General features: G+C 42.0%; 1 protein-coding gene across 1 annotated transcript in view; it reads right to left on the reverse strand.

Moving 5' to 3' along the window:
* Nucleotides 1-19,420, reverse strand: part of epb41l4b (erythrocyte membrane protein band 4.1 like 4B) — a 178,916-nt gene that overhangs the window by 31,610 nt on the left and 127,886 nt on the right. Inside the window, exons 3-6 of the mRNA XM_080208697.1 lie at nucleotides 15,052-15,094; nucleotides 14,782-14,860; nucleotides 4,944-4,988; nucleotides 4,096-4,148 (exon numbers count right to left, since the gene is read on the reverse strand). Of these exons, the coding sequence (XP_080064823.1) occupies nucleotides 4,096-4,148; nucleotides 4,944-4,988; nucleotides 14,782-14,860; nucleotides 15,052-15,094 (220 nt within the window). The remainder of the gene's footprint in view (nucleotides 1-4,095; nucleotides 4,149-4,943; nucleotides 4,989-14,781; nucleotides 14,861-15,051; nucleotides 15,095-19,420) is intronic.

Genomic DNA, 19,420 nt, shown 5'->3' on the forward strand with positions numbered 1-19,420 from the left:
AAATGCCCACGTCAAATACTGATATTGAAAACCTGTTGCACGACAGGAAGGGAAGAGAACAAATTAAGCTATCTTAGAGCTTTAACAGTGCCACCAGCAGGAAAACCATCACTATCCTATGATGCAGAATTAATATTATGTGTCATATTCAGTACTGATCAAATTTATTTTTAATAATAATTAACAAAATACTGATTATAAAAGAAAGCACATTCTGGATTTTCCATGAACACCTATATGCTTTGCCAGTGGTATTCTGTTAGTTAAGTGGGTGAACTGGCTGAGGGGATAGTTATACTGGATAAAACACCCACACAATTTTCTGCAGGTATCTTCTGGTAAATGGCAGAAATACAGACACTAAAATGGGTTGGACACAAAGGAGATCTCCTATTGCACTCTAATTTTGCTTTATGCATGTTAGGAAAACAAAGGTACTTTCAAAGGATGTATTTTTTTTATTAATTTTTACAGGATGTGAATATCACTGGCTAAGCCAGCATTTATTGACCATCCCTAATTGCCCTTCAGAAAGTGGTGGTGAGCTGCCTTTTAGAACTGCTTCAGTCGCTAAGACATGAGTCATGAGACAGGAGTCATGAGTCATGAGCTGCTTCAGTATCTGAGGAGTCACAAATTGTACTGAATATTATGCAGTCATATGCAAACATCCCCACTTCTGACCTTGTGATGGAAAGAAGCTCATTGATGAAGCAGTTGAAGATGGCTGGTTCTAGAGTACTACCCTGAGGAACTCCTCCAGTGTACCCTGGAGCTGAGATGATTGACCTCCAATCACCAGAACCACTTTCCTTTGTGCCAGATATGACTCCAACTAGCAGAAAGATTTCCCCAGTGCCCACCGACTCCAGTTTGGCTAGGGTTCCTTGATGTCACTTTGTTCAAAGGCAGTCAATCTCATCTCAACTCTGAACTTTAGCTCTTTTGTGTACGTTTGAACCAAGTCTGTAATAAGTCATTAGCTGAGGCCCTGGCACAACTTAAACTGAGCATCTATGAGCAGGTAATTATTGAGCAAGTGCCGCTTGATAGCTCTGTTGATACTCCTTTCCATCATTCACTGATGATCTAGAGTAGACTGGATAATCTACTGGATAATTAAGTATGGGTGATAATTAGCCAGATTGGATGCGTCTTATTTATTGTGTACAGAACATACCTGGCAATTTTCAACATTTCCAGGTAAGTGCAATATTATAGGTGTACTGCAACAGGTTGGTTAGGGACGCAGAATTTCTGGAGCACAAGTCTTCAGCACCATAGCTGGAATATTGCCAAGGCCCAGAGCCTTTGTTGTGTCCAGTACCTTCAGACATTTCTTGATATCATGTGGAATGAATCAAATTAGCTGAGGATTGGCATCTATGATGCTGGGGACCTCCGGAGAAAACCAAAATGGATCATCCACTCAGCACGTCTGGTTCAAGTTGATTGCGAATGTTTCAGCCTTGGCTTTTGCACTGATGTGCTGGGCACCCCCATTAATGCGGATGGGGATATTTGTGGGGCCTCCTTCTCCTGTTCGTTGTGTTGCTCATCACTATTCATGACTGGATATGGCAGGACTGCAGAACTTAGATTTGATCCATTAGTCAAGGGATTGCTTAGCTCTGTATGTTGCTTGCTGCTTCTGTTATTTAGCATCCAAGTAGTCCTGTGTTGTAATTTCACCAGGTTGGCAACTAATTTTTAGGTATGTCTGGTGCTGCTTCTGACGTGCCTTCTGAACTCTGCATTTGCCAGGGTTGATCCCCTGGCTTGATGGTAATGATGCAGTGGGGAATAGGCCAGGCCGTGAGATTACAGATTGTCGTTGTATAACATTCTGCTGCTGCTAATGGCCCAGAGTCTGTTGGATGTCCAGTTTTGAGTTGCTACATCTGTTCGAAGTCTATCCCATTTAGCGCACTGGTAGTTACACACAACAAAATGGAGGTTTATTCTCAACGTGAAGATGTCAGCTACGTCTCTCACTAACTTTTACAGATGCATCTTAAAGCCTCCCATTCATTGACTCCGTCTACATGACCAACTGCCTTGGCAAAGCAGCCAGCATAATTAAGGATCTCATGCACCCCAGACATTCTCTCTTCCACCTTCTTCCATATGGAAAAACATACAAAGTCTGAGGTCACGTACCAACCGACTCAAGAACAGTTTCTTCCCTGTTGCTATCGGACTTTTGAATGGCATTAATTTGACCTTTCTCTACACTCTAGCTATGAGTTTAGCACTACATTTTGCACTCTCTCTGTTCCTTTTCTATGAACGGTATGCTTTGTCTGTAGATGTGTGCAAGAAACAATACTTTTCACTGTATGTTAATACATGTTACAGTAATAAACCAAATCAACCAAATGGGGCTTCATCTCCACAAGGATTGTGGTGATCACTCCTACTGATGCTGTCATACACAGGTGCATCTGCAGCAGTTAGGTTAGTGAGGGCGAGGTCAAAGTATGTTTTTTCCTCTTGTTGGTTCCCTCACCGCTCTCACAATCCCAGTCTTGCAGGTATGTCTTTTCGGACCTGGCCAGCTCAGTCTGAGCCGGTATATCAAGCTATACTACTCTTGGTTTTGAGCATTAAAGGCCACCACACAGAGTACATTCTGGACCCTTGCCATCCTCAGTGCTTTCTTTAAGTAGTGTTCAACATGGAGTAGTGCTGATTCATCAGCTGAGGGGGGATGGTACATGGTAATCAGCAGGAAATGTTCTTGCCCGTGTTTGACCTGATGCCATGAGACTTAATGGGGTCTAGAGTTGATGCTGAGGACTCCTGACTTAAGAGGTGTGAATGGTCCCTGCCAAGCATGATGTTGTTAAGTGTTGCTTAGTGAATTTGAATGGAATTGCACACTGTGGAATCATCAGAGATCAGTGATGTCCCATGCTCTGATTGTTGGCTTCCTTTTACCATTTTCAATAGTGAAAGGGAGATGACTTTAAAAAGACAACCTTAATTCAATACACTTGGAAGATGTGGCTGGCTATTGCTACTATGTCAGTCATGACAATATCACTAAACCATTTCTAAAACAAAATTTCCATGCGTCTATTTTTAAATTTATGGAATATGGGTGTCGCTGGCTAGCCAGCATTCATTTCCCATCCCTAATTACCCTTGAAAAGGGGGTGGTGAGCTGCCTTCTAGAACAGCCACAGTCCGTGTGGTGTAGATACACCCTCAGTGCTATAAGGGATGAGATCCAGGAATTTGACTCAGCGACAGTGAAGGAACAGTGATATATTTTCTAAGTCAGGATGCTGAATGGCTTGGAGGTGAACTTCCAGGTGGTGATGTTCCTAGGTATCTGCTGCCCTTGTCCTTCAAGATGGCAGTGGTCATGGTTTGGCAGGTGCTGCTAAGGAGCCTTGGTGAATTCCTGCAGTGCACTCTAGATGCCACTGTGCATCAGTGGTGAAGGGAATGGCTTTGCAAGGTCGACAGAGCTGGGTTGCCATTGTTGTTTCCGATGAGTGGTATTAAAATTAACAACGTTCCGAATTATAACTTCTCAACACCTGAATCAATTGGTTGATGTAGAAATTAAACCTATGTAATGTTCTCTAAGTTAGGAGCATGTGTCATGTGGCACAAGCCAAATTCACTGTGGAAAAATTGCTGTTGGATGACTACCAATCAGAGTGTTTAGTTGTGGTTTGATTAACAGTGTAAGAAACTTCACCATATGTTGGAATGAATACTAATACAGTTCTGTGCCTTGTTCTAAACAGCTGCCCTTTTCATTTTATGACCATTATATAATGAGATTAAATTGTATTAAAGACATCAGGCAGCAGCTGGATGTTATAGAATGCAAATCCCAAATAATTAGTTGACTTTAGCCATGAATTTTCCTAATATTTGGTATGCTTTTAGGCTGTAAATCAGGCAGCAGTTCCATTGCTCCAAAGCAATTTTAGTCAGGCTGTAAAGGCCATCTGATGAATGCGCAAGACAAAAAGAGGATTAAAACAAAAAGCAAAACTGACACTTAACTTTAGACAATTAACACCTCAAAAGGAGCTTCACTGGAAAACTATCAGATTCTAGAGATTTGCCACTTACCTTGAAGGCAATAAGCAGCTAGCTCTACATCAGTATCATAAGGACATTTCAATCTGCAAAAACATTCATATGCAGTGAGTTAGAGTACAATTTGTAATTCATTATGTAGGTGAATGACTTCACAGATTGTTGACTTGTTCCAAGGCCAAACTATATTGAAGATTTTCCACAGTAAAACATGATAGCAGGCATATTAAGATATTCACCAATTTAGTTCAGTGGAATCGCTAAATATTTTTAAGAAGCGGGTTGATGGGTTCTTGATAAGAGAGGGGATTAAGGGTTATGGGGCGAGGGCGGGAAAGTGGAACTGAGCCACGACAGATCAGCCATGATCTTATTGAATGGCGGGGCAGGCTCGAAGGGCTAGATGGCCTACTCCTGCTCCTATTTCTTATGTTCTTATGAATTAAATCATAGAACACCTACAGTGCAGAATGAGGCCATTTGACTCGTCGAGCCAATCAGTGGGACACATGACAACAATCCCATCCTTGGCCTAGCTGTGTAACTTCATGTATTTACCCTGCTGGTCCCCCGAGACTAATGGGCAATTTATCATGGCCAATCAACCTAACCCATACATCTTCGGACAGTGGGAGGAAACCCATGCAGACACAGGAATACATGCCAACCCTACAGTGACCTGAGGTCAGAATTGAACCCAGGGTCCCTGGCGCACCACTGTACCCAGATCTTTCAAAATACTTTTACTTGCAACAAACATATCAAAACGGCTAGCTAGATCCAAACTGTATAGGAATCAGATAAAGGTTGTGTATTTTTGGAAGACCTCATCTTCTGCAGAAAGTTCTATGCAAAAGACATACTTGCTAATATCAACTTACTTGCCACAAAGAATATCTTGTCTGAGTTGCAACACAAAAAGATATCTGCAAAATAAATATAGCGACCAGTTAGAGGCAATTCATTTTTACACAATCTTTAACACTACCAATGCTCTAAGAAAATGCTTGCACTCTCTTGCATAGGAGTTGCCGTGTATGTGATACATATAAATGAATCAAACTTGAAAACAATAACTAGAGGTTATTAGATGAAATTACATTGGTGACATCAAATGTGTTGCAGTTCAACCCAAGAGCATATTAACAGATATAAAACAAACGGCTGAAATATGAAATATAAACAGAATATTCTGGAAACCATAGGTCTGACTTTACTGACTGACTTGCTGTGCATTCCTGGTAATTTATATCATTACTTTAGATTATACCAAGCAGCATGTTAGAACATAATAGATACGTGGGAGTAATTACAAGGCAGAATCTAACCAAGGGGTTCAAATGATGAAGTACATTGTAACAACAAAGCTCAAGGAATTTATAGCCTGTCTGAATGCAAAGGTGAAGCTGGAGATTTCAAACCACCATTAGGCTCATTTTGGTTTAAAAGGCAAACTATGATCTTTAACAGTAACTTTATTTAGTTACTTGGTCATGCAGAACTTAAACATTGCTGAGAAGAGAAACATGCTGCCAAAGCTTTTCAGCTTCTACTCATCAGGACAAACACAAGAAATTTCAAATAATCGTAGCAATTCATGCCACAGGAGGAAAGGAGTGGTGATTTGTTGCTAGGTAGGCTCTGATTTAGTGATATGTTGCCAAGGAGAAAGCAATAGGAAACTATAGGCTCCCCATGCTTCTGTGAATTCAAAAAAAATGTGAGGCTCATCCATTTTCCTTGTTTATAGAGAATGGGTCCCTGCGCATGGATGTATGTTACATGTAGCAAGAATAAATGAGCCACATTACTAATAACTGATTATCTTAAATTGCTTATTAGTGTAACTTTAGAAGACTCAGGATTGTTCAGCAAGTGCTGCCCAGTTGTGGAATCACATCAAACAGTAGATGTATTGCAAGCAGGGGCTGGGTTGAGTATGGTCTACACTCTTAATATTTCAAAACAGCCAAACATGCTGTTTGATTCAATCAGCCAATCATTGGGACACATGCCCTCCTAACCTGGCATCATATTAGCATGGAGATTGATACATTATGTTGCTCAGTTGTGCAGTACACAGAATGGTTTGTTGAGCTGAAAGCAGAATCCTGTTAGTGCAAAATACCACTCACATTGCCACTGTGTCGTAGCAACGTGAAACACCTACTTAACCTTGTGTTGAAATTTTTTGAGATGTTTTGCATTTCCAGGGTAATTTGAGGTCAATTGGCAATTTTTAAGGTCCAAACTTGGTGGCCTTTGGCCCATTTGCAAGATTAGGCAGTGCAGAACGAGCAATAATTGGAACAGATAGCCATTTTTTGAAAAGATAGTTGTGATTTGCTCTATTTCTGCATCAAGCTTGAAAGGTGAGCAAATGGCTATTTACAACTCCTGTTCTGAAAAGTGCCCGGTTTACCTTTACAGGGTTACCTTTTCATTCATTAGAATAAGAGTGTAGTGAACTCAGATGAGAGAGAATATGATGAGTTGAGGTGGAGATTGAATTTGCGGACATTAAGAAGTTGGTTTGGTGCAGGAGGCTAAGGAAGGAAAGCAGTAGTAATCATGGTGAGATTTTCTTTTAATTACTGTTGGGTGGACAGTAAGGTTTTAAGGACTTGAAAAGAGACAGTTTAAACATAGTGAGGCTTGCATTCCAATGAACTAAAATTTTATTAAAGAGGAAAATAGGACTCATTTAAAAACGTGCACTGTTTTATAAGTTGCAAGTCAGATTGGGCAAAGACACCTTGCAGGGAGATCAAATAGATTTATCTGAAATTTGGTACTCAATTTTGTATTTGGGCTGACTGCCAAATCCCTGAACTGCCAGAAATCCTAACAATGTTTGGAGATGTCTTAATCCACTAGAAGGCCTATAATACCAGTTATCAGCCATTGATAGTGAGATTCACAGGTCATAAACACAGATGGTGAAGAAAAAACTAATAGCACGTTGATCAACAATGTGGGTTTTCACATCTTGGGTAAATGAATATTATGGTGGCAGAGCAACGATAGGTATACTGTGCCCTGGATGGTATAATAGTTGACCTTAACGTGTCTGACACTCAGTACCACACATAGAAGGTATTTTATTTCCCATGAGATTGCCCACCATTTATGTTCCCAAAAAGGCTTTGAAATCAATTACTTGAAAAAATTGTATGGGCAGAATTTTAGATACTCTCCACACACACCCCCATCCCACCCCTCTCCCCTCACCCAAGGCAGATTCAGGTGGTGGGGGGCATAAAATGGACAGGATTGTCCCCGAGTTCCTTCACACCCAAACCTAGATACAATTTCACGCTTGGGCAGGCAAGGCCTCAGGTGGGAAAACTGCCTTTCACTTAAGGTATTTAAGTGACCTTTTCACATCCAGCCTCAATTATCAGGTTAGCAGGTAGGGTGGAAAAGTGACAATAAACCTTTTCCCCATCTTGGGCAGGAAGAGTTGGGGTTTCCTTCCCCTGGGATCTTGGCACTCCGGGATCCCCTTCCCTACACTGCTATCTTCCATCTCCTGCCCACCACCATTCTCCCCCCTCTCCCTCCCCAGTTGCCTTTAACCTCCTGCCCCTGGAAACCCCAAGACTTAGAATGCTGCGGTACCACTTTTGGCCACTGCAACACTGTATCTGGCAGAGTTGAAGGGTTACCAGCAATCTGATTGGCTAATAGCTCTCATGGGCAGGGCTTCCTTCCAAGGATGAACAGAAGTCTCACCCACTGCCAATCAATGCTCAAGTGAGCGTCATATAACAGTGAGAGGTTGAAAGTCAGTGGCTGCATGCTAGCTGCCAAATCTTGGGATCGTACTGTATATAAAAGTTTTGCACCATCACAAGCATCATTTTTTGTGTCACAAATGTGTAATTATGATACTACAGATTTTGCGGACAGATGTGTTGAAGACAAATTTCTGTTTTCAAATCTTTAGATTGATGAAGAATCATTACAATTGCAAAGATCCCTCCAGGGTCATCCATTTAATTCTCCAAGATGTGAAAAATCTTCTTACTTTTGAGAGAATAGGAGACAGAAAGGGGCTTCAAAGGACGTTAACATAATTAACTTAATTCTCTGGTCGAACAATGCTTAACTGAGATTAACAAAGCAGCTATTTTCTATTTGGTTGTAATAAAGAACCAGCCACTTCGGTGTACACAACACCCATAAGAACTCTGAGAAACAACTTCAGAGAGGGTCCCAGACAAGGGAGGACAAAATGAAAGATATTAAGAAATCAACTGCTGTTCTTCCAGTGAGGAATAGGAAACCTTGCTCTCCCAAAAATATACTGATCTGCTGTGTCCATCTGAAAAGTCAAACTTCTGAATAGTCAACAGGAAAAACCATTTCAGATGCTAAACCAAGCTCAAGTTTCACTTCGTCTGCTACGTCTCTCACTGTAGACAGGGCTTTAAACTAATTGGGGGGGGGGGGGGGTAGGTGACATTACGGGGTCTAAAGTTAAGGAGAGGGTACAGGTAAGGGAAGAGGCCGAGGATGTCCCAATAATTAAGGGAGTGGGGGCGTGAGTATGGTTGATGGCGTTCTGGCAAATAGGGTCCAGGAGAAGGCTGGGATGAAGGCACTTTATCTGAATGCACGAAGCATTCGGAATAAAGTGGATGAGCTGGTGGCGCAGATCAGCACAAATGGATATGATCTGGTGGCCATTACAGAGACGTGGCTGCAAGGTGACAGGGACTGGGAGCTGAATGTCCAGGGGTATCAAGTGTTTAGGAAGGATAGGCGAGAGGAAAAAGGGGGGGGCGTAGCTCTGCTGATTAAGGATAGCATCAGGGTGGTAGCAAGGGATGATAAAGGAACCAAAGAGCAGAAAGTGGAATCGTTGTGGGTTGAGATTAGGAACAGCAAAGGGAGGAAGACACTGGTGGGTGTCGTCTATAGGTCCCCGAACAATGATCTGGAGGTGGGGCAGGCTGTTAATGCGCAAATAAGTGTGGCGTGCAGGAATGGAACGGCGATAATTATGGGGGATTTCAATCTACATATTGATTGGTCGACCCACGTTGGACGCGGTGGGCTCGAGGAGGAGTTCTTGGAATGCTGCCGGGATAGTTTCCTGGAACAGTGTGTGTTGGAGCCGACGAGGGAGCGAGCTATCTTGGATCTGGTGTTATGTAATGAGGCGGGTAGAATTAAGGACCTTGTGGTGAAGGATCCTCTTGGGGAGAGTGATCATTGTATGGTGGAGTTTCTGGCGCAGATGGAGGAGGAGAAAGTGCGTTCCCGGACACGCGTCCTTTGTTTGAACAGAGGGGAGTACGGTAGGATAAGAGAAGAATTGGCGAATATTGACTGGGGGAGCGCGTTGGAAGGTAGGTCTGCTGAGGAGCAGTGGAGGATCTTTAAGGAGATCTTTCTGGGTGCTCAGCAGAAATTTATTCCGATGGTTAAAAAGGACTGTAGGAGGAGAGGTAATAAGCCGTGGATAACGAAGGAGATGAAGGAAAGTGTTAAATTAAAAGCGGAGGCGTTTATAGTAGCTAAGAGTAGTGGGCGAGAAGAGGATTGGGAGAGTTTTAAATGTCAACAAAGATTGACAAAGAAGTTGATAAAGAAGGGGAAGAGAAACTATGAAGCTGGGCTAGTGCTTAATATAAAAAAGGATAGCAAGAGTTTTTATAAATATATAAAAAGGAAGAGGCTGGCTAGGGTGAACGTTGGACCCTTAGAGGATGAGGGGGGGACTTAGTGGTAGGGGATGGGGAAATGGCTGAGGTCTTGAATAGCTTTTTCGTTTCGGTCTTCACAGAGGAAGACGTGAATAATTTGCCGGGTGTTAGCGATGGAAAGGTGGTAGGACTGGAGGGTCTCAATGACATTATTGTTACTAGAGAGGCAGTGCTCGACAGACTGGAGGGACTGATTGTCGACAAATCCCCAGGACCGGATGGAATGCATCCGAGGGTTCTGAAAGAAATGGCGGAGGTGATAGTGGATGCCTTGGTGGTTATTTTCCAAACGTTGCTGGATTCCGGGGAAGTGCCGGAAGATTGGAAAGCGGCTAATGTTACGCCGTTGTTTAAGAAGGGTGCCAGGCAAAAGGCAGGGAATTATAGGCCGGTTAGTTTAACGTCTGTTGTGGGTAAAATGTTAGAATCCGTCATCAAGGAGGAAATAGCGAGGCATCTTGAGGGGAATTGCTTGATAGAGCAGACGCAGCACGGTTTCGTTAAGGAGAAGTCTTGTCTGACAAATTTATTGGAGTTCTATGAGGATGTGTCTAGGGCGGTGGATAGAGGAGAGCCGGTGGATGTGGTCTTTCTTGATTTTCAGAAGGCGTTTGACAAGGTACCTCAACAAGTGGTTATTGCAGAAGGTAAGGGGGCATGGAGTTGGGGGTAGGGTGTTAGCGTGGATAGAGGATTGGTTGTCAAATAGGAGGCAGAGAGTGGGGGTTAATGGGTGCTATTCGGATTGGCGGTTGGTGACTAGTGGAGTGCCCCAGGGGTCGGTGCTGGGGCCTCAGCTATTTACCATTTATATAGATGATCTGGAGGAGGGAACTGAGTGTATGGTGTCGAAATTTGCTGATGACACCAAGACTGGTGGAACGGCAAATTGCGCGGAGGGAGTGGAGAGTCTGCAGAAGGATCTAGATAGGCTGGGTGAATGGGCCAAGAACTGGCAAATGGAATTTAATGTTGGCAAGTGTGAGGTGGTCCACTTTGGTAGGAATAATGGTAGGAAGGACTATTACTTACGTGGCGAAAAACTGCAGCAGGCGACGGTGCAGAGGGACCTCAGGGTCCTTGTGCATGAGTCGCAAAAACCCAGCCTGCAGGTGTAGCAGGTGGTCAGGAAGGTGAATGGGATGCTGGCCTTCATAGTGAGGGGGATTGAATATAAAAGTAGGGAGGTCTTGCTGCGGCTGTATAGGGCATTGGTGAGGCCGCAGCTGGAGCACTGTGCGCAGTTTTGGGCGCCGTACTCACGCAAGGATATTTTGGCCTTGGAGGGAGTGCAGAGGAGGTTTACTAGGCTGATACCGGAGTTGAGGGGGTTGAGCCATGAGGAGAGGCTGAATAAACTAGGCTTGTACTCGTTAGAGTTTAGAAGAATGAGGGGAGATCTCATTGAGACGTACAAGATGATGAATGGGATGGATAGGATAGAATTGGAGAGACTCTTCCCGCTCAGAAAGGACAGTAGGACTAGGGGGCACAGCCTCAAGATAAAGGGGGGTGCGGTTTAGAACGGAGTTGAGGAGGAACTTCTTCACTCAAAGGGTGGTGAATCTCTGGAATTCTCTGCCCGTTGAGGTGGTGGAGGCTGCCTCACTAAATATTTTTAAGAAGCGGGTTGATGGGTTTTTGATAAGCGAGGGGATTAAGGGTTATGGGGAGAGGGCGGGAATGTGGAACTGAGCCACGACAGATCAGCCATGATCTTATTGAATGGTGGGGCAGGCTCGAAGGGCTAGATGGCCTACTCCTGCTCCTATTTCTTATGTTCTTATGTTCTAACTTTTACAGATGCGCCATAGAAAGCATTCTTTCTGTTTATATCATAGTTTGGTATGGCTCCTGCTCTATTCAAGGCTGCAAGAAACCACAAAGGGTCGTGAACAAAGTCCAATCCATCACTCAAACTAACCTCCCATCCACTGACATTATCTACACTTCCTGCTGCCTCAGAAAAGCAGCCAGTATAATTAAGGACCTCATGCAACCCAGAATTACTCTCTTCCACCTTCTTCCATCAGGGAAAAGATACAAAAGTCTGAGACATAATTACAACAACTCAAAAACAGCTTCTTCCCTGCTACCATCAGTATTTGAATGAAACTACCTCACATTAAGTTGATCTTTCTTTATACCCTAGCTATGACTGTAACACGAAAGCCTGCACTCTCTCCTTTCCTTCTCTATGAACAGTATGCTTTGTCTGTATGGAATGCAAGAAACAATACTTTTCACTGTATATCAATACTTGTGAGAATAATAATATTCAAACCAAAGAAAATCAAGCAACAGGCCCACAACAAAATCTGAAAGAAATGTCATCTTTAATCTTTATCTGCTTTTAATCTTAGTATCCATGTTTTATTTCATAACTTTATTGTTTATATGTAGGCAACTTCCATCAGCAGTTTTTGTAATAAACTAATCTTTATCTAGGAAGGGACAGAGGGAGTGACACACGCGTGCACACAGTTCACAGCAACGTCTTTTAGCGTGGATAGGGGATTGGCTGTCAAATAGGAGGCAGAGAGTGAGTGTCAATGGGTGCTATTCGGATTGGCGGTTGGTGACTAGTGGAGTGCCCCAGGGATCGGTGCTGGGGCCTCAGCTATTTACCGTTTATATAGATGATCTGGAGGAGGGAGCCGAGTGTAAGGTGTCGAAATTTGCTGATGACACCAAGATAAGTGGAACAGCAAATTGTGCGGAGGGTGTGGAAAGTCTGCAGAGGGATCTAGATAGGCTGAGCAAGTGGGCGAGGACCTGGCAGATGGAGTACAATGTTGGCAAGTGTGAGGTTATCCACTTTGGTAGGAATAATAGCAGGAAGGACTACTACTTACAGGGCAAAAAGCTGCAGCATGCTACGGTGCAGAGGGACCTGGGGGTCCTTGTGCATGAGTCGCAAAAACCCAGCCTGCAGGTGCAGCAGGCGGTCAGGAAGGTGAATGGGATGCTGGCCTTCATAGCGAGGGGGATTGAATATAAAAGTAGGGAGGTCTTGCTGCAGCTGTACAGGACACTGGTGAGGCCGCAGCTGGAGTACAGTGTGCAGTTTTGGTTGCCGCACTTACGCAAGGATATTTTGGCCTTGGAGGGAGTGCATAGGAGGTTTACTAGGCTGATACCGGAGTTGAGGGGGTTGAGCTATGAGGAGAGGCTGAATAGACTGGGCTTGTACTCGTTAGAGTTTAGAAGGATGAGGGGAGATCTCATTGAGACGTTTCAGATGATGAAAGGGATGGATAGGGTAGAGGTGGAGAGGTTCTTCCCGCTCAGAAAGGACAGCAGGACTAGAGGGCACAGCCTCAAGATAAGGGGGGGGGTGCAGTTTAGAACAGAGTTGAGGAGGAACTTCTTCACTCAAAGGGTGGTGAATCTCTGGAATTCTCTGCCTGTTGAAGTGGTGGAGGCTACCTCGCTAAATATATTTAAGACGCGGGTAGATAGGTTTTTGGTAGGCAAGGGGATTAAGGGTTATGGGGAGAAAGCGGGAAAGTGGAACTGATCCACTTCAGATCAGCCATGATCTTATTGAATGGCGGGGCAGGCTCGAAGGGCTAGATGGCCTATTCCTGCCCCTATTTCTTATGTTCTTTTATGCAATTGGTTTCCTACATAAGTGCGAATTTCCAAGTACATGCCAATTCGCAAACTTCCATCAATACCAGCAATTGATTTCTAATTAATCTCAGGACGTACCTGAGGCAATTAGACTTTGAAATCTTAAGGGAATAAATTTAGATTTATACATTTAAAAATAACAGTTACACCACAACAAGAGAAGTTAATGCATCACTGCTTTTGCCGAAATACAGAAGGAAATTCCTCTCTCTTCCTGAAACCAACAGACCTGCAATTTTTCGTGCTCTCAATCTTGTATTGCTTTCCTCGCACTTTGTGGCTCATTGCTTCCTCCTTTTCTGTATGGCTCTTAATTTTAATAGAGGCAGTCATGTCTATTGGTCTCCTTCTTTCTTGTTCAGTGTCACCTCCCTCACCTTTAAAGTTTTTACTGATATATTAAATTTAAATCCTTTATTTGATTAAAGCCCAGCATAAGTAGCAAGAGGTTAACCAACATGCAGCATTATAATAAGTGTCCGGGTTGGATTCTTGGGGGAGGTAAAGATGAGACAGGAGGTAAGACTGTCCAGAAAATGCTGGAACAAAGTGCGACCAAAGGCATGATGGGGCAAGGCACTGGGTGTGATGTGAGCAGGAGGGAAGATTGCAAAGGGGAAAAGCATGAGAAAGGGAAGGGCGAGGGAGGGAAGTGTATGGGGAGGAAATAGCATGAGGGGGGAAGAGGTAGAGAGACAGGGAGCTAATGTATGCAAAACCTAGCAGAGTGTCAGAAAGAATATGGGAAAGAGTGGAAAGAAGGTCAGAACCAAGGACAGAGCCCAAGAGTGACAGGAAAGAGCATGTGCAACATGGAGCAGCAGACAGAGGAAGACACAACTATCATGAGAGAGAGAGAATTAATTTTTAATGTGTTTCATTTTGGTATTAAAAGTTAACTGATACTGAAGTGGAAAATGTTATTGGATCCATTAACAGCCAGAAATTAAAATCTCGGTCTATCTGAATATAAAATGAAATGGCAGCCTCATGGTTATGGATGTGGATGAACTTTCTAGAGGAGGTCAGGTCAGGTCAAATCCCACCATGACTAATCGGTTAAATGAATTAATTAAATTTAGCAATTTGGGAGCAGGCCCCAGAGAAAGTGAAATCTGCTGGTGTGGTGTGGTCAGAAACCAAACAAATTCCCTAATTACATTCAAGAAAAAGAACCTGCCTACTTGCCCAGACTGCCTTCTGAGATTCCAGTCTCACTGCATAGAGTTGGCCCTCAATGCCCTCACAGCCACTACGGATGGGCAATAAGTGCAGCCTTGCCAGCATTACTCACACCACCAGAACAAATATATTTAGAAGAATTGCAGGTGCTTGCTGCAATTAGCATTTCTACGTCATATTTTCCTACCTTGTAAACTCTTCACGAAGATTGTTTGGTTCTGAGGAATAGAATTTTATTCTGAAGTGGAAATAGTAAGGAGGTCCAACTGAGAAAAAGATTTATATATTAAACATTTCCATGTCAGACAATGATTTTAAGTCAAGTTTATCAAATACTGTATTTATCAAGTAAAGATAATACAGAATGTTTATATTTTAATAAAACATCAAGATGAATCCAAAAATTAATTTAAAACGACATTCTGAAGCAGACTCCAAGTTAATCATGTGTACTTACTTTTCACTTGTTTCTTGATGGGTTTTGTAGCATCTAACCAGTGCTGTTTAAATAAAAAAGGCAAGTTATTAACAAGCTAGTATATGTGCAGTTTTATTGAAATTGTTTTAATTTCCCCCAAATTAGAATCAGAAACAAAGTCCTTCACCAGGATTAAGGTTAATAATGAAGTCTATCAAAGATATTTACATATTTTGATGTTTGGACTAGCAGATGAGGGATTCCAACAATTGACAAGGTTTAAAAAGGGGAGATGAGCTAACAATGAGATCATTGATCATGAGGTTAGGGTTTTTTAACAAAATAAAGCTGCAGACAAGTGTCTTAACATTTGTACTAAACAGCAAATTCGAAAACAGGGATTTACTTCTTAAGCAAAGTTATTTAAAATTTCCATAAGGTTTTTACAAACTGTGTTTGGGGAGACAACAGTCATAGCATCATAAAATCCCTGCAGTGCAGAAGGAAGTCATTCGACCCGTCGGACCTGCACCGATTCTGACAGAGTATCTTACCCAGGCCCTTTCCCCTACCCTACCCCCGTAACCCCATGTATTTATCCTGGCTAATCCATCTAAGCTACACATCTTGGGATACTAAGGTTCAATTTAGCATGACCAATCCAACTAACCTGCACAACTTTTGGACTGTGGGAGGAAACCATGCAAACTCCACACAGTCACCCAAGGCCAGAACTGAACTCAGCTCCCTGGCACTGCTGTACTAACCACGTGTCACCCACCATTTGAAGCTGATTGCGAACAGACTCTACAGCAGTCTGCTTTACCTCTACTCGACATACTACAGTCAGAAATGTTTCTTATTCAGACTGATTAATATCTAGAATCTCTGTAAAATAGATTTGGGAAATCTTGCACCAATTTTTAATACACTTGTTCCAAAACAGAGCTGAATCTGAGGATGAAGTGGGGTGGAAGAGATATACTCTTCAGGGCTAACTTTCTCAGTTAACTTTCCTCCAGGCAGGCTACAGAAGTTAACTGAAAGCTCCAGCCAATGAATTATCACTTTAGTGCGCATATTAGGTGTTTTCAATGTTGATGGCCTGAGTTCTCCAAATATGGTTTTCCAGAATAACATTGTTTCAGAGCTCAATGTGCTAATATCTACAGCCCTTTCGCATTGAATCATTCATTCCATGTTCAATTCCAAATAATTATCCTGCAACTTAGGCTTGTTAACAGCACCTGTTATAGATAATAAACATACAATACATATAAACAGTCTAGAAGGGAAAAGCTGTTGAATAGGGTACTATAGCCATAATGATAAAGTTAACAACATATTACAAGCTGTGAATGGAGTCGAAACTTCCTTGTACTCAGAGGACTGAGCTGAATACTCAGGAGTCAAATTGGAAATTTTAAGGCATCTAAAGATGTGTAGATTAGATTAGGTGGGCTATCCATTCTAAACACGGGGTTATGGGGATTGGGGGGGGTGTAATGGGCTTGGGTTAAGGAGCTGTTTTGGAAAATCGGTGCAACTTCGATGGGCTGAATGGCCTCCTTCTGCACTATTGGGATTCTCTGGTTTATCGACAAACAATGGGAGCAGTTTGCATTTTCTATGAGATGCACTTCAGGAATTCAAAGTTCTTTAGGCAGCACTTTCCAGACCATGACCACCACCATCTAAATGGACAAGGGCAGCAGACTCATGGGAACACAACCAACTGGAATTTTCCCTCCAAGTTACACACCGTCCTGACTTGAAAATACATCACCATTCCTTCACTAAATCTGGATTAAAATCCTGGAATTCCCTAAAAGCACTGTGGATGTATCAGCACCTAGGGGACTGCAGCAGTTCAAGGCTGCAGCTCACTACCTCCTTCTGAGGGGCAACTAGCAATGGGCAATAAATGCTGGCACAGCCAATGATGCCCATATTCATAAAGTGAATTAAAAATGAATTAAAAATGCTGCCTGAGCCGCTAAATATTCCCAGCATTTTCCTGTTTTTATTTCCGATTGCAGCATCTGCAACATTTTGCTATTGTTCTAATAATGTAACATTCAAAACACCTTAAGCACATCAGACAGATAATTCATTGGATAAGGCATTCAGTATGAGTTTCCAAATCTTACCTGGTGAAAATTAGCATAAAAGGTTCTTGAGATCGTCTCAAAATTTTCTAACTACCTTACAATTTGCACAAGCTGCAGTCACAACCTATAAGCTAACAATGGTAGGTTCATTTTTAAATGTATCCTGTTAAAAGACCAAAGAAAGCCACAAAATATCATTGAACTAGTTAAACAGTGTGGGAAATACATCTGGCAAAACTGTGAGTCATCCTCCTAGACAGGAAATTAACTGCAAGAACCTATGACTATCAACAGATCTCTCAAACCCATCTTTATTTTTCCCTACTTTTTCTTCAATTCCATCACAATTCCCTTCTCTACTCATCTATTTCTACTTCTTACCCTCACTTCAACTTTCAGTTTGGCTCCTGAATATCCAGCTCAGTCCTCTGTAATCATGAGGCCCAAATTCAGACTCTGGGTTCACTTCACAGGTCCTCTTTGATGTGTCCTTTAATGTCCCAAAGTAAATTCCATTGATGTTGCTGAAGGCAAAGTCAACTCAATCTTTGCAGCATGACAGATGGTTCCTTACATTTAGTTTGTGGTTTTCAGTAATGTAGAACCTCCCAAATCTCAAACTTCTTCTCTGGGTAGGAGAAGCAACTACAAGTTATTCACCCAGAGGTCCAAGTAGAGGGGGCTTGGGAAAGGCAACGTTAAAAAAAAGAGTTCTAAATAACTTTATAGAATGGAGTCACTATAGGAGAAAGACATGGTTGAGTTTAGTAAGCCAGAATCTGGGAGATCATGGGAATTACTCATGCCCGATAATGACTCGCCAAGCTTTATTCATTTTGTGAAAAATTGTTGCACTGTGATGTGCCACATGTGGATTTAAAAATTCTAAATTGCATTATTAACTAAATAATAGAGAAAGGATCAGTTGGATCATTCTGAGTCTATGGATTCCCTCATTTCCCAGAACCATCTAAATGGTGAGAAGGGGATTGGGATCGTTCACATCCTGTGTAGACACACAATCTAAAATCTTGCTGATACATGCGAGGAGTTATGCAGGTCTGACTGCAAGATTCAGAGGCTAAACAGAGTAAAAATTAATATCTCAAATGTTATAAAAGCATCTGTAAAATTGTGTATTGCCTAATTTTATTATCTCCCAAGCTCTAGTAAAAATCTGTTCTACAGAAGTCACGTTAGACTCAAAGTGTTAACTGCGTTTCTCTCTCCACAGATGCTGCCAGATCGGCTGAGTTTATCCAGCATTTTCTGTTTTTATGATAGAAAGTGCTCAGGTTTCTTTACATTGCTGCTTAAAGACATTTTTACTTTGAACCTAGAGAAGGTTTTAGACGCCTACAAAACACTTGGTGGAATTAAAGTTAAAAATTATGGATGGTATGGATTTGCAATGAAATATATTGTAATTTTTTTCACAGTGCTACCTTCATTTCCAAGTTCATGATTCATCAGCATTCCAAATATTGACAAAACATCAATATATTTTACTGATGCAACATGCAGGTTTACAACCAGTAGCAGACACCACTCTTTCCATATTAGTTGCATTCCAAACTGCCAAGTTTTGAAAAATCTATACACGCATGGAAATGAGACAAGGAAATAATGCAAATTAGAACAATGAAATTAGAAAAAGGTCACTGGATCATTGATATAGATCTGGGAATTGACTGAAATACAGGAAAGCTTCTGATGCCTCCAACCTTGGATTACTCAAATGAAAGATTCTTGCATTCAATGATCTGTACGCACATATTTAAACAATGTTTAAATAGAACGTTTAAAAATAAGGAACAATACAACCGTCTCAACTAAAGAAACACCAGGATCATTAGGGAAGGCCAATTTCTGATCACTGGCTTACTAAATGCTACAATACCAAACATTTAAACATGTGTTTTCACTTTAATGATATACAGCTATTTATCTCAATGTGCCTGCACATATGGGAAGCAAATCAACATTTTCAAGATTTTCAAAGTTTCCAGTTTTCAACAATTGCAAAACTGTATAGAGGGAAACTGATATTGACCATGTCAACCAGTAATAGCACAAGACCCAGACATACATACCAATATGCAAATTCAGAGTTGGCTAGTCAGCTCCCTGAGCTGACTCTGCCATTTGATAAAATCATGGCTGATCTGATTATGCCCTCAACTCTATATTTCTGTCTACCCCAATAACCTTTGACTGCCTCATTAAGCCATTTAACTCAGCCTTAAAAATATTCAACGACCAACAATGTCACACCAGTACCATTTACTACAGCTCTA

Source organism: Carcharhinus amblyrhynchos, chromosome 2 (assembly GCF_965287045.1).
Source record: "Carcharhinus amblyrhynchos chromosome 2, sCarAmb.v2.hapA, whole genome shotgun sequence".
In the NCBI taxonomy this organism is placed as follows: Eukaryota; Metazoa; Chordata; class Chondrichthyes; order Carcharhiniformes; family Carcharhinidae; genus Carcharhinus; species Carcharhinus amblyrhynchos.